Below are 15,326 nucleotides of genomic sequence, written 5' to 3' on the forward strand. Positions count from 1 at the left end.
TCCACCCTGCCCCTCACCACGCACGCACGCACCACGCACGCACGCACGCACGCACGCACACACACACACACACACGTGCGCACGCACGCACGCACGCACGCACGCACACACGCACACACACACACACACCACAGATGCTGGAAGCCTAACATAATAACAGGAGATTCTGGAAACACTCAGCAAGTCAGCATCATCTGTGGAAAGATAAACAGTGTTAATACTTCAGGTCAAGGAACCTTCAACTTTAACTCTGTTTCTCTTTCCATAGGTGTGCCAGATGTGCTGAGCATTTGTAACATTTTGTGTTTTTATTTCAGCAAGATAATAAAAAAACTTTTCTGATCTTACAATATGATGTTTACAAATTTTCAAACATTTTTTGTTCTTCAGCTCCATACAATGCCAAGTTCATGTGTCATCTGACATTGAGTCATTAATTAGGATGTGTGTGGGTTTACTTCCTCTCAGACATGTCACCAAACAAAGCTGAATAATAGAAGATATTCCTGCTTTAAATTGTTTCTCAAGCAATAAAATTCCTTGTACACATATCACAGATGTTTATAGTGGTGAACTTTAAGCTGACATGTGGCCAGGTCACTGGGTATACTGCAGGAATATGGGCTGCATGCCTTCTGTTTTCTTTTCAGTCAAGATGTGAGACCCTTGGGCTATGAAATAAGTTTAACAATTTCTTTATGGTTTCATTTTTATAAACATTTTTTAGATTGTGAATCAATAATTATGATTTAAAACAGTTAATTAGCAATTGAGCAAAAGAGAAGTGTAAAAGGTGGATTTTGATTGGTTTAATGCATTTTTACCAACACTGACTTATTCTCATTGCACAGAAACTGCAAAATGAAAATTGTGAATGTGAGCCATTGGAGTTCATTGTCTAATCCACTACAATGTATACCATTAATTTGAGATGAGCTCAATATATCTTATGGTATTTGGGGAAAATTTCTGTAATGTATGAAGAGATGCCTAGATCATCGCAAAATGCATAAACTTGCTTTGGAATAGTATTTAGCCTATTTAACCTTAGGAATATTGCATGTAATTGTATCTACACATTTTAAAGGCGCTGCAAGTAAAATCATTCATCAATTTTCTTCAAAGTTAATGAACACTTGACCTATTACAAATCATTACTGGAATGTAAAATTATGGCATTTAAGTAACTTTACTAAGAATACAAAAGTAAGCATATTGACTGAATGATATCATGCATATATTGATCTGAATCAGCTTAAGTCTTTCTAGAAAGTTAAGTCAAACACTTGTAAATCTTTCTCAGTGCTATTTCCATTCAGGTTCATTGTGGGGAATATCTATGTTGGTTAATAAAGCCAATTCTTAATTCCTGGGCCTGTGGTTTTCACTCCATATGGATTAATTAAATACGGTGGGCTCATGAATTGTGTACTCTGGTGTCTCCATATGGAGGGAAGATGTCAAAAGTGTGTAGAGGTAATAGAGAAAACTGACATAAGGAGCTTTTAGCTTTATCTATAGTGACATGTCTAATTCGAATCGAACCACACATACCAAATAACAACAAGATCCTCAGGCACTGAAAGTGAAAAGCCACATGTGCAAATTCAGCTAAATCTGTGCTGGCTGTTAAGTGTGTTGTCCTTATAAAACTGCACCACCATGTCCTTTGTTCAGACACTATAGGGGTATGTCTTGATGCAGAACTTTACCCTGGGGTTGAAAATTTTTTTTTGTGTACCAGTTAATCATTTCTTTGAGATAGATTATGCATAAGTTATAATAGTATGTCAAGTAATATCAAAGTCTCTAACTGGAACACACCATGGAATTTAAAGGCCTTAAAGGGGTATAGTTTCTCAAAACTCTTGAGTTCAATGAGGTATTTTGCACATTGCAAGCATTCACATGAATCACTTCTTTTCAGGCAAATGCAGGAAAAATCTGTCCCATGAAGTTGAACTCCAGTTTACCCGAAATGTTCTTATGCTTTTCCTACTAACAACCCCTGGCGTTAAGACCTTGGAATTATTCATCAGTGAGGCAACTGAATAATAAGATTCCAGACCACAAGATTCATCTGGGATAAACCGGCAAATAAAAAATGGGAAAGCAAACTATATTAGGTTGACAAGACTTTCAGATCCAAATTTCTAAGAGAATGGGACTGCATATGACCATTTGGTTACAGATCTGACATTCAATTGATAAAGCCCTCAGCCATGAATTTTGGTCCATAATCAATGACGTATTGTCTAATTTTAACAATAAGTGGAGATCCTCTGGTTATCTTCCATTGACTTTCGGAGTTGTGTGCAGATATGTGCAGACTCTATGACTCTATGTTTGGAAAATGTGAGAATTTGGTTGAGTTGAATTATTTTTCTTTGCATTCCTTGCTGGATATCTTGATAATGATCACTGTTTACTTGGCTGAGGTATTGTGGACATCCAGTAGTGATCCTTGTAATAAACATCAACTGCAGTGGACAACAGGGCAAACTGCCCAAAGTATACAATTATTTGCTAACTTCAGCAATTTTGTATCAACAACATATGACATTTTCCACAAGGGGGCAGCCTAATATCCCATAGCACAATGTGGCATTGTCAGTGCAAGGTTCCATTCAGGCATTATTACTATCTGCGTAATTATTTTACTTGCATTCCTATATTATACGATTGTACATCAGGAATAGAAAACTGTTGCATTTTTTGCCAAAGTATTTTCAGTCCTTCCACATCTATCTGGTTGTGGACTTTAAAACCTCTTATAGCATTAAAGCAATATAAATGTTGCATACCTTCTGAACAGTGAACGTGCGAATAACATACTCTGCTAGTGGTTCAGACTCAACCAGCGTAACTTTAATATCACCATACAGTTCAGTATCATCTGGCCAATACCTGCAACATTTCACCTGATGCAGAACAAGAAGAAGAGCATTCTCAGTAAGGGATTAAAGAATAGTATTCACACAATGGTGAAATAAGTCCCCATGCCTCCAGATGTTCATGAGATGAAATCATATTACGTAAGCTGATTTCCTGTGGCACTGCCAGTGGGTATTTGGTCCTGATAATTAGCTGGTAAGACAAAACTAAGTATAATATTCCTATTCTTCTAAACTTAATCGATAGGGGATCCCTCCGTTCCAAATTGCCATATGCCAATATCGCATAGAGTGCACCCGCTGATTGATATTTCTGTTGATTGGCAGTTGCTTGTAAATTCTTGCTCCTTTGTTTCTTGGTTCCACCAAGAACTAACTGGTTTTGTTTTTGTCATATTTTGAATTGATAACCAAACTTGAATGGATGCATACTGCATGTAATACTTCTCTAAGTATAATTCATAATAAATATTATGGAGAAGATAAACAAGTGGGCAGCTAGAGTATCATTCAAATATAAAGGATGATTTTGAGTTTAGTTCCCTGTGGGGATGATTGTTATAGGGAACACGGTTTTCAAAAAACATTCTGTGAGCATTTTACTGCTGCTGGAGGAAGAATCATAGATTTGCCTCTGAAACATCCATCAAACTTGACATTATCTGTATTCTTCAACTTTTATGGCTTACACTAGTTTCTTCCTCCACCAGCAGCAAGATACAAATGCAATCCACATGAATTGAGACCCTCTTTATAGAATTGTGGATGAATAATGCTGCTAGAACTCATACCCACATCCTTATGCATAGCCCCACCAGCCATTCTCACCGACCCACAGTGAATCCTGGTCTGATAATGTCTTGATTTAAATATTTTTATTCTTCAGTTCAAATCTCTCCATGCCCTTACTCCTCTTTACATTTATTATCTGTTCCAGCATCTCTACTCCTACGATTCTGGTCTCTTGCAAATCTCTGATCTTTTTTGCTCCTCCAGTGGAGGCTATACATTAAGCTGCCTAGGATTTTAGCTCTGAATTTCCTTCCCTAAATCTTTGTATCTTTCTCTCTCTCTACCATCCTTTAAATCTTTAGTCACTTCTATTTCTTCAAGTTTTTGATCATCTGTGCCAATATCTCTTTCTGTGGCTCAGTATCATTTTTTTTATTTGAGATGGTTCCTGTAAATTGGATTAGGTCCCTTTACTATTTTAAAACTTTTATACAAGTTCAAGTTGTTGCAACGTCTTTTATTCTGTATCGGTCAATGCATTCACAGCATAGACATGAGATCAATTCTCTATTTCTTTTCTGCTGTAGTCAGAAGGGGCTCATGTTTTCAAACACAAGAGCATTGTTCCTCTCAAAGTTTTATGTCTGCAGTCTAGTATGGTACATACTAGTACTAACCCACTTGCATGACTGTGTCAAAAGAAATCCTTCAATCTATTTCTCCCATCTTTGGTCGTAACCCTTTGTGAAAACTTTTTATCATTTGAGAACTTGCAACTCATTCTCCCAGTAACTTCAGCCAGATCGCTGGTTTTAATACTGATGGATACCATCGGGTCCCCCATAATCCATCACCAGCAATAACAACACTCTCAGCATAAAAGAATATCAACAAATCCTACAGGACTGAGGCTGACTTGCAATCTCCAAGTATCCAACAAGCCATCTGCTTTGATTGTCATGAATGGCTGCATTTTATGGTCATTTTGCCTCCAGAATGACATGAATGACAAGGATAGAGCTCAAAAGATAGAGCATTTTCCCAGAGTAGACACGAGGAAGAAAAGTAGTGCTCCAAACAGGAGGGCTTGTCTATCAGGCAGTTTCTGGGAATAGCTGTCTCATGTGCACCTGACTGAGAAGCAAAAGATTTGGAGACTCTGGTTCTCCACAGAGAAGGTGAAAGAGACCTGCCATATTTTGCAGCAGTAAGTTCAGCCACAGAATCAGCCTGGGCTGTTCTGCCTGAAGCAGTGAGCACTTAGCTAAAGTGGTTTCCTCCAAGCTTCGAAAATCCTTGCAGGGTTTTCTTCTGGTTGCAAACAAATTAGCAAATAATTGATTTCAGTTAGTGTAAGTTAACTCCAACTTACACTAACCATTCTAAACGACAACCGTGGATCTGGGCCAAGGGAATAAACTGTCCATTTAGAAGTGATATCAAAGTGTTGGTATAAAGATTATTTGTGTCCAGCATCATTGAAGGGGCATGAGTTTGGTTACATAGTGTGCTCCAAGTGCATGCTTTCTAAGCTATGCAATTTAATGCTGGTTATATCAATAAATCTTCTAGATCTAATGAGAGGCCAATGTTTTTTCTTTGTTCCTTCTCTAGAGATGCTACCTGTCCTGCTGTGTAGTTACAGCAATTTTGTTTTCATTTCTAATTTGCAGGGTTTAGATCTTTTATAAAAATAACAAGTCTGTAATTTCCCAGTGCTGTCTTGCAATTCCTTTTTGATATTGGCTTAGTATGAGCTTCTCTCCACTGGGGCCTTCCCAGACCAATGGAATAGTTAAGTATATAAACAAGTAGCTCACTAAACACAGTTTCCATTTCCCTGAACACCTTTTATGTTCACAATCACTTCGACACTTTCAAGTGTAATGTAAACTAAATAATGTTTAAATTTATAATTGCTTAATTTGTACAGTTGTTCAACTGTCACTGTAAAAACCTTAGCTGGTCAGAGATAAGTTAATCACCTCTTTCATAAGCAATTAATGACCTGTTATAGACTTAAACAAAATTACTGTTGATACAAGATAAACAAATTTAAACTGTGCCTAGCATTGAACAGCTAAAATTAAGTAAATTCAAGTCAATTAAGCTGCATACATAGAAACATAGAATGATAGTAGTAGGAGTAGGTCATTTGCCCATTTAAGCCTGCCCTGCCATTCAATATGAGTACCTCAGGATTTTGGTGGTGCCAGACTGACAGATTTTCCAGACTATTGGATCTTACTCCAATTAATACCACAACCCACTTTTTTTCAGACATTACATGGAACTATAATACATTTTTTAGTGAACCAGGTGAGTTTAAAGAGAGCACAGGAAAGGTAACCCTGTGTTTGAAAGGAATGTAGGATTGAGTCCCCTGTGAGTTTCAAATGAGCATGGGAACTGGACTTCTGTATGTTTATAAGGCACATGGAATCAGGCCTTGGTGAGTTTACAAAGAATGTGGGAATGGGCCCCAGTGAGTTTATAAGGAGCATGGAAACAGGCCCCACTGAGTTTAAAGGGAGATGGGATTGGGACCTGCTGAGCTTAAAGGGAACATGGGAATGGGCTCAGGTGAATGTATAAGGAGCATGGAAGTTGGTCCCAATGAGTTTAAAGGGACCACAGAAAACATCACTCGGTGAGTAGATGCCAAATCATAGGGATTTCTGAACAATTGGATAGCAGATTATTGGAGTTTTATTGCACCAGATTCCTGCTCTCTCTTCAAATCCCTTGCGTCTAGAAATCTATCAATCTCCTTCTGAAATATTTTCAGTGACTGGCTTCCACAGCCTTCCGTGGTCGAGAAGTTCACCATCACTGAGTGAAGAAATTTCTACTCAACTCAGTCCTAAACATCTTACCCTGAATTGTGAGACGGTGACCCCCTTGTCCTAGACCCCAGAGAGGGGAAACATCTTCCCTGCAAGCAGTCCATCAAGACTGACAGAATTCTGTTTGTTTCAATGAAATCTCTTTTCCTTCTTGCAAACTGTAGTGAACACAGGCCGAGTCAATCCAAACTCTCTCGGAGTAAACTGTGTAAATGCAAATGTTCATGCAAATATCACGATTTGCACAAATGTTTGCTGAGTCTGACCTACCTTTCCCAGCCTTCCACACACCTCATTCATCATCTCCAGAAAGGATTCACACATATATTCAGCAGATCCCAGTCAAGCTGTTTTAAAATTAGTTTTCCAAACTAAAACCCAAAACTAATTTTTCATATTGGAAATTTGCTTAGTTTAACTATTGAGATTGATTAGTAGTCAAAGGTAACGTGATGGTTTAATCTTTAGGATTCTGATGACTGTGTGAACTGATAGGATTAGAAAACCAACTGTTCAGCCATAGTGGTAACAGGTTGAATCATTGACTTCCGCGTAAGAAGAACTTGTCCAAATTCTTCAGAGAGTCCCACAGTTAAAAGTGAACAAACTATTTCATTTCTTCCCTGTGTGAGTAGATATGGATTATGTTACATGCTGGTCATTATCATATCGAAGCAGTTCAAATAATAAAAATTGTTCTCCATAGAAGGGGGAAAGTGTGTGCACAAAACAAACCAGTAGTGAATTGTTTGGGGTCAGTATGGCAGCAACCCTGAGGAATCAGTGCAGAATAGGGCCATTTTCAGTGTTGGCCCTCATCAATAAGCAGTATGTGAACTCAGACGACTGATTTCTTGCAGCTTATGAGCACAAGGGCAGGACATCAGACTGTGTGCCACTACAGCAGAAACTAAAAGGGATGGTGAATCTTCCACTGGGTACAAAGGGGAGCAATGGTGCATTACAGCAGGCACATGCTCACAATGTGCTGCAAGTACGACAGAAGCGCTGAAATGGAAGCTAATAACTCCACCAGCACTTTGACTGCAGTTTGTACCATCTACAAAATGTGTTGAAACAACTCATCTCAAATCCATGTCACCTCCTGCCTCCACCCCACTCCACCAACCATCACCACAAAGAACATGGTAAGATGGTAAGACCATAGTACTGTGTGGCAATATCCTGATGCAGGGTTTTGACCCGAAAAGTCGACAATTCCTTTCCTCCCACAGATGCTGCTCAACCCACTGAGTTCCTCCAGCAGATTGTTTGTTGCTCCAGATTCCAGCATCTGCAGTCTCTTGTGTCTCCACTGCAACTTCTCAGTTCATCTCCAAAATGCACACCAGGCTAACCTGAAAATATATTGCTGTTCCTTCAGATTCGGGAACCTCCTAACTAACGGGAATGAGGGAGTACCTTCATCACAGGAACTGCAGTGGTTCAAGATTGTAGCTCATGAGTAGAGGTGTGGACAGGTTGTCGGGGGTGGGGGAGAACAGGTAGCTGGTATTTGGACTCCCCTAATAATCATTAATCTTGTTAAGAATATATGCATGTGTTGTGTAAAATGTGTGTATGGATTATGTACTCCAACAAAGCAACAAAGTGGTTCAATGTAAACACTAATCCTCACGGGGCTTCACAGAGTAGATATGGACACCATAGCTGGATGTTTCCCCTGGTTCAGGCATTTAGAACCAGGGGTGACACACTCAAAATAAGCAGTCAGCAATTCTAGCCAGAGAGGAGAAGACATTTCTTCTCCCAGTGGGTGGTGCTATGGAATTTTCTACCCCAGAGAGGTAAGAAGACTAAGTCACTGAGTAGATTTGAGGGAGATCGTTAGATTTTTAGATATTAAGAGATATGGGATTAGTGCAGGAAAGTGGTGCAGAAGTTAAAGTTCAGCCATGATCTCATGGAAGGGTGGAACAGGCACAATGACACTACCACTGCTTTCATTTCTTATGTCCTACTCAAAAATGACGTACTGAGGTTGTTGTAAATTTGAAACAGAAACAGAAAATGCAGGAAACACTTTGCAGGTCAGTCAGCCCCTGTGCAAAGAGAAATATGGCCAATGTTTCAGCAAAGTGATCAGAAAAAGTGAAAGATCATCAACCTGAGATGTTAACTCTGTTTCTCTTTCTGCAGTTGCAATCTGACCAGTTTAGTACTTCCATCATTTTCTTTTTACCTTATTTTAAATTTGAACACTTTGGCTCACTACCAACTTCATATGGGCAATTGAGAATTGGTATTAAATGTTGACTTTGACAGCAAAACTCACATCCTGTGAGAGAATAATAAAAATATCCTAAAATAGTACACAGCTTGATTTGAAAACAGCTGAGGATTCCTTTAAGTATTTTGCTAAATGGCTGCTATCTGTATCATCCATGATTATTGGGTTGTGAACAGGAACTGGTGATAACTGGCTGCTGAGTGATGAAAATAGGCTACTTTCTGCTTTTGATGGTAGCTCTGGAAATCAGGATTCGTGCAAAAGGACGGAAAGCGGGTATCAGTAAGTAGAGCCAGCAGCTGGGCCATTATGGATCCACCATCTTTACGTTTTGGAGAAGAAGCGAGAGCTGTAACAATATATCAAAAAACCCTCTTGTAATATGTTGGAAATGTGTATGTTCCCTCTTAATTTTAGTTCAAATCGCCTCAAGATGAAACTGAAAAGAGAACTGGGAAGAAACTGAGAATTCAATTGACAGGATAGCCAGACTTTTTTTCCCCCAGAGATACATGGTAGAGGGAGGTATTGATCGAGATTTGCAGCACAACATAAAAAACGAGGAAACTGGTCCACTTAACAACTTAAATCATGGAAAGGTTACATTGAATTTTCAGAGATTGCAGAGAAGATTGGAAGAAAAGTGAAAAAAAAAGCACTGTCAAACAGACCAGAATGAGAAAGTGAAATGAAGGATTGCTGCAGCTGAGAGCTGGGTGACATATACTTCAGTCACCAGAAAGCAGCGCTGAAGACAGTGAGGTGAGCAGCTCAGGGACTCGCGAGAACTGCCTGATCAGAGAAGACGGCATTGACTGGTGTTTGAATACATGATAAATATGCTGCCCAGAAGCCACAAAAGAAAGATTAAAAGTTCTTGTTGAAAAGGTGGACGATTAGGTTGTATAAGTGGAATGCACTACTATACACAGTTATAATGAGAACAGGAACACTAAGTTCAAGAGTCTTTACACCAGATGCAGGATTGTAATGTGTACTAAACACATTGTTTGTTGCAGCCTGAATGCCCACTTTGTGCTGCCTATTGAATATAATGATTGTAGCATCCAGCCAGTGCTAACCACACTGTTCACTGACTGGATGCTTCAGCAAGGGACTAATATTGAAAGTTAATGCTAGTTTGCACTTCCTAAACCTTTAGCTCAGTAGCCTGTGGATGCTCAGTCCCTGAGTAATTTTAGAGCAGGTAACCGGAGCAAAGTGGGCATGCTCACATCTGAATCCCGAATGGTGAGTCAGTATTGGCCATCACTGGAATCCATGAGCTGAGACTGATGCCAAAAGAGAGGCAGCAACCAATGACCGTAATATATATCCATCTAAAGCTCCTGCTCACAGATTTACAAGCTGCTGATGGTTTAAATAAGCGCCTCATACCTTCCTGAGTACACTGTGACATGAAGTCTGTTTTTTACCCCCTTTCAGAAACCTAAGCAATATTATCTAGATAGGCAGAGGAGGAAGAGGAGGAAGAGGAAGAAAATATTGATGATGAAAACACAACATTAATTGATTTTACACTTGAAGCATCAGCTCAGATACTGACGCAACGTGCAATTTAGCAGCCGGCATGGTGGTGAGATCTGCGTATGGTGAGCCGTGCAGTGACCTGTAATTAATTGATTTGTCCACTACTTATTCTTGTTACTTCGCTATCATCTTTTATTTCACTTTTTATGGCAATTGTGATGTTGTTGCCTTTCTGAGCTTCCTGACACAAATTCCGAAGCCTAGCTAAACAGTCTAGTTTTGAGAATAGAGTGGGATTCTTTTGTTAATGAAAATCAAAAGAACTGCAGATGCAGGAAACCTGAACTAAGAACAGAAAATGCTGGGGCAAAGAGGCCTCAGAATTTTGTATTGTGAGAACAAGATATCCAGTGCATGGGAGCACTCTGCACACTGATGTTGCATTATCAGCAGTGAAACATTCTGTCCAATTGTCTGACCAGAAGGGGTGTGTCTTTCCCTATGAAAGCATACGTGGTAAAATGATACTAGAAAAGTACCAGACCACTGACTTTAACGTTTTAGTGAATTCAATATTCTTTGTTGCTATTAAAATCAATGCCAGATAATTAAACATAACAGGGAACAAAATGTCAGCTTTCTCCCACACATTAGTGCCAGTGTTTCATTAGAATGTCTTGACATCTTAAATAATATAATTTATCATTAATCCATAGCAAAGATGAATAAAGCAGCCAAGCCACATAATAAGAGAGAACATCCTAGTTTCAGTACAGTAATGAGACATTTTCATTGAGCACAATGAGCTGATCAAAAGGGTTTGTCTCAGTTCACTTCCAATCTTGTGTCGCTTTGATTCTGGACACAACTTATTTCAACATAGATAAAGCAAGGTCAACCACCGATGAGAAGATGATTTTATGCCAGACGACATAATAATTCTGTACGATCTCATACAAAACCACATGGACAGGGAAGCTTTATTCAACTGGAGAATGCACTTTAACCCCAGATGAAAATATTTCTGAATAATCATGATAAGAAACAGAATGCCAATTCTATGACCTGGATGCTTCATTTGCTTAACTGGACCTTGCTGTACTTGCCTTCAAAGCAAAAAGCAGCAGCATTAATTGGCTGTGAAGTAATTGGGAAGCTCAGCAGATATTATGTGAAGCTATACAAATGTAATTTGCTTTCTGTAATGTGAGAAAAGACAACTGCATTGGGGTTTGAAATTAGCATACACCAACTTCTGTGTTGCCTGTGCCTGAATAATAAAGTGTTACCCTTTAGTTTGGAGCTGTGCTGAAACCAAGATCTGCCACTATTTACATCACAGTGGCCTGCAAGTCAATGAATCCTGGAAGGGACAGAACAGGAGGCAGTGTGGTGGATTGGAAACTCTAGGCTGAGAGTTGCATATGTTGAAGAAGGATTGGAAGATAGGAAAAAAGGCAAAAAATGGGATAGGTTTGGCAGGAGCGAGTGAAGCTTGGTGACTATCTCTTGATCTTTAAGAGTGGGATACATATCCTTCCTCCTTCTTCACAATCCAGATCCAGGTAATTAATTACAACAATTTAGGAACAGGCATTCCCAAAGTTTGATCTTACAGAAAGGAGACAGTCTTGCAATGGGGCCTCAACTGGCCATTTGCTGCAATATCTGTATGTGCTGCTTCAGACAAGGGACCAAGATACATTTTTCATGCATTCATCTATATGAGGGTGATGCATCCAGATATGTGCATGAAATTCCTGCCCACTAATTTGGAGATTTAGTAGCTTAAGTTTACATGACTTGTTTGAAGTAAAAGCAAAATTTTAGATTTCTTCTCACTTTAGGGCACTGCCTCAGTAAGATCAATTAAGTTCCCACACTTAGTTATTTAGCAATTGTTCAATTATTTCTCAAAAGGACAGAACAATAAAAGTTGAAACACTGAGAATTCTTTATTGAAATTGTGTAAGTAATGGACTATTGTCCTAAGGGGGCAGAATGGAAGTCTTTGAGTTTTATTTTACTATCTATTGTGTACAATAAAATACATTAAACTATTTACTTGGACAGCTTGGGAACTCTGCAACTAAGGGGTTACACAAACGTTCAAAGAACAAGTGTTAACATTAGCCCAAATTAATTTATGAAGTTATAATTTTGCTAAAACACAACAGGTAGATAGAAGATGAATTTAGAAGGCATGTCATACCCTTCCCACTTCGACCAGATTAGTTACCATGACGATACTGGATGAATTCTCTTGCCATATCATTCTCCAGAAATCTTTAACTGTTTCCTGCATTGGACCTTCAGGATAAGAAAACAAAAGAATTGGTTAATTTTATTAATTATTAATGTATACAATGGAAAATAAGTTACATTTTGGATAATACAGTTAGCTTGAAAAATGTTGTACTTATGAAGTAAATAGAAAGGCCAAATATAAGGCAGCTTGCAAATTAAATTTTTTTCCAATATACTTAGTATATATACTAAGTCACAAACCAGCAACAAAAGAAACACACTGAGCATGATTCAGTGTTAAAAACTATTTTATTAATCACTACTTATGATAATACGTAAAATAAAAGTAAAAATGTTAGTATGTTAGAATTCAAAAAAATGTTAAACCTCGAACGTTAACCCCAAAACTAAACTCCTCGTGTGTGTGTGTGACAAAGTCCAAAACTCCCAGTTCCGGAATGGTTCTTAAAGTTCAGTTCCGCAAGCCATAAGGTGAAACATGAGCAAGGGCTTCTTCAACAACCACCGTTGTCTGAAGATAAGATGTAGATGTAGAAAAACATAGAGAGAGTACATACGAAATCCAAATGTTCCACGATGGAACCCAAACGACACTTCAGTGTTTACTCGGTAGTGACTTCCTCACCCCGAAAAGCATCCGAACCGTGGTCGTCCACACACAAATACCTGTTTCCTTCTACAGGTCAGCAACAAAGTGAACTCCACCGGATTACTTCCAACTTCCATACATGGATTTCAGTGGCAAACACAGTTATTGTTTCTCATCCATCGATAGAAAAAACAAGCAGGCTGGTGTCTCTCTCCCTTCTCTCTCTCTCTCCTTCTTCTTCTGCCTTCTTCAACCACGTCATTACGTCCTTTATCTTCTATTGACGTAAGCACGCCCCACACACACATACACACACACTCTCTATCTTAAAGTGACTTTCACTGAGTCCATAACACCTCCCACCTAAAAAAAATTTTTCCCAAGAAAAATTCAACCGCGCATACAGTTAGTAATGTTAATAATTATCATGCTACACAACTACAGACTATCAGATTAGTACAGATACATGTTTCCCATTTAACATCGGGAAAGACAATCAGCAATCACATTATCTTTGCCTTTAATGTGAGTTATCATGAGATCAAACTCTTGCAAAATTAAACTCCAGTTTAACAGCCTTCTGTTTTTGTTTTTGACTCGGCTCAGAAACACCAATGGGTTATGATCTGTATACACAGTCAATGGTTTCTGAGCGGTGCAAACATATACACTGAAATGTTGCAAGGCTAAAACAAGCGACAGTAATTCTTTCTCTATGGTGGAATAATTCTTTTGATGCTCATTAAATTTCTTTGAAAAGTAAGCTACAGGATGGTCAATATCATCAAGGTCACCCTTCTGCAACAACACAGCTCCTGCAGCTTCATCACTGGCATCTACTGCTAATGAAAATGGCTTTTCAAAGTCAGGTGTTTTGAGCACAGGATGGTAGCATAAAATGGCTTTCAGCTTCTCAAATGCTTCTTGACAAGAATCTGTCCAAACAAACTTTACTCCCTTCTTCAGAAGATTAGTTAGGGGAAGAGCAATATCAGCAAAATTTTTACAAAATTTTCGATAATATCCAACCATTCCCAAAAATCTTCTAACAGTCCTCGTACCTGTGGGAATAGGGAACTCAGATATTGCTTGAACTTTTGCCTGAACAGGAGCTTGCTTGCCTTGACCTACAACATAACCAAGATACGTCACAGTGGCATGGCCAAATTCACTTTTAGCCAAGTTAACTGTAAGGTTAGCCTTGGAAAGTCTTTCAAACAACCTTTCTAATGCAGAGATGTGATCCTCCCATGTATCATTCCCAGTCACTAAGTCGTCAATGTAGGCATCTGTATGTTTTAACCCATGAATCACTGAATTAATCATTCTTTGAAATGTTGCCGGAGCATTTTTCATTCCGAATGGCAAAACATTGTATTCATACAATCCAGAAGGGGTTACAAAGGCTGAAATTTCCCTTCCTCTATCTGTTAATGGAACACCAGTACCCTTTTAATAGGTCAATCTTTGTAAGAAATTTTGCCTTTCCCACTCTGTCTATGCAATCATCCACCCTAGGAATAGGGTAAGCATCTGACTTTGTTACAGCATTCACTTTCCTGTAATCTGTGCAAAATCTAACAGTTCCATCAGGTTTAGGTACAATAACACAGGGCGAACTCCAATTTGAAGTAGAATGTCTAATAATATCATTTTCCAACATGTATTTTATTTCCTGATCAACAAGTTTACTTTTTTCTACATTCATTCGATATGGGTGTTGTTTGATTGGTTTTGCATCCCCAACATCAACATCATGGGTAATTATCGATGTTCTGTTTGGAACATCTGGGAACAGATTTTTAAATTTTAAAATTAATTCTCTCATCTGTTGTTTTTGTGAAACTTGTAAATGGTCCAACTTCGTTTCAAGGTTCTCCAGGATATTTTGGTTTTTTAGTTTCGATGGAACAATATTTGGTCTAAATTGGCCTTCCTCAACATCAGGCATTCTAGAAACAACCTTTACACCATCCACCAAGGCCACAACTGAATCCCTCTCATAATAAGGTTTTAGCATGTTTACATGACAGAGTTGTGTTTTCTTGCGTCTATCTGGTGTTTTGATTATATATGTTAGATCAGTCACTCGAGATTCAATAACATAGGGTCCAGAAAAACGAGCTTGCAAGGGATTATTTTGGCTAGGGAAAAATACCAACACCTTTTGCCCCACTGCGAATGTCCTAGGCCGAGCACGTCTATCAAAATATGTCTTCATTCTTATCTGGCTTGTTTTCAAATTCTCTCTCGCT

General features: G+C 38.7%; 1 protein-coding gene across 6 annotated transcripts in view; it reads right to left on the bottom strand.

The window, feature by feature from the left end:
- LOC127578729 (receptor-type tyrosine-protein phosphatase T) overlaps positions 1–15,326 on the bottom strand; it is a 935,885-nt gene that overhangs the window by 20,831 nt on the left and 899,728 nt on the right. For all 6 annotated transcript variants that reach the window (XM_052031104.1, XM_052031103.1, XM_052031108.1 and 3 more), the window contains 2 exons: positions 12,427–12,524; positions 2,805–2,921 (listed from right to left, as the gene is read on the bottom strand). In XM_052031104.1, coding sequence (XP_051887064.1) covers positions 2,805–2,921; positions 12,427–12,524 — 215 coding nt within the window. The remainder of the gene's footprint in view (positions 1–2,804; positions 2,922–12,426; positions 12,525–15,326) is intronic.

Source organism: Pristis pectinata, chromosome 16 (genome assembly GCF_009764475.1).
Source record: "Pristis pectinata isolate sPriPec2 chromosome 16, sPriPec2.1.pri, whole genome shotgun sequence".
Taxonomy (NCBI): Eukaryota; Metazoa; Chordata; class Chondrichthyes; order Rhinopristiformes; family Pristidae; genus Pristis; species Pristis pectinata.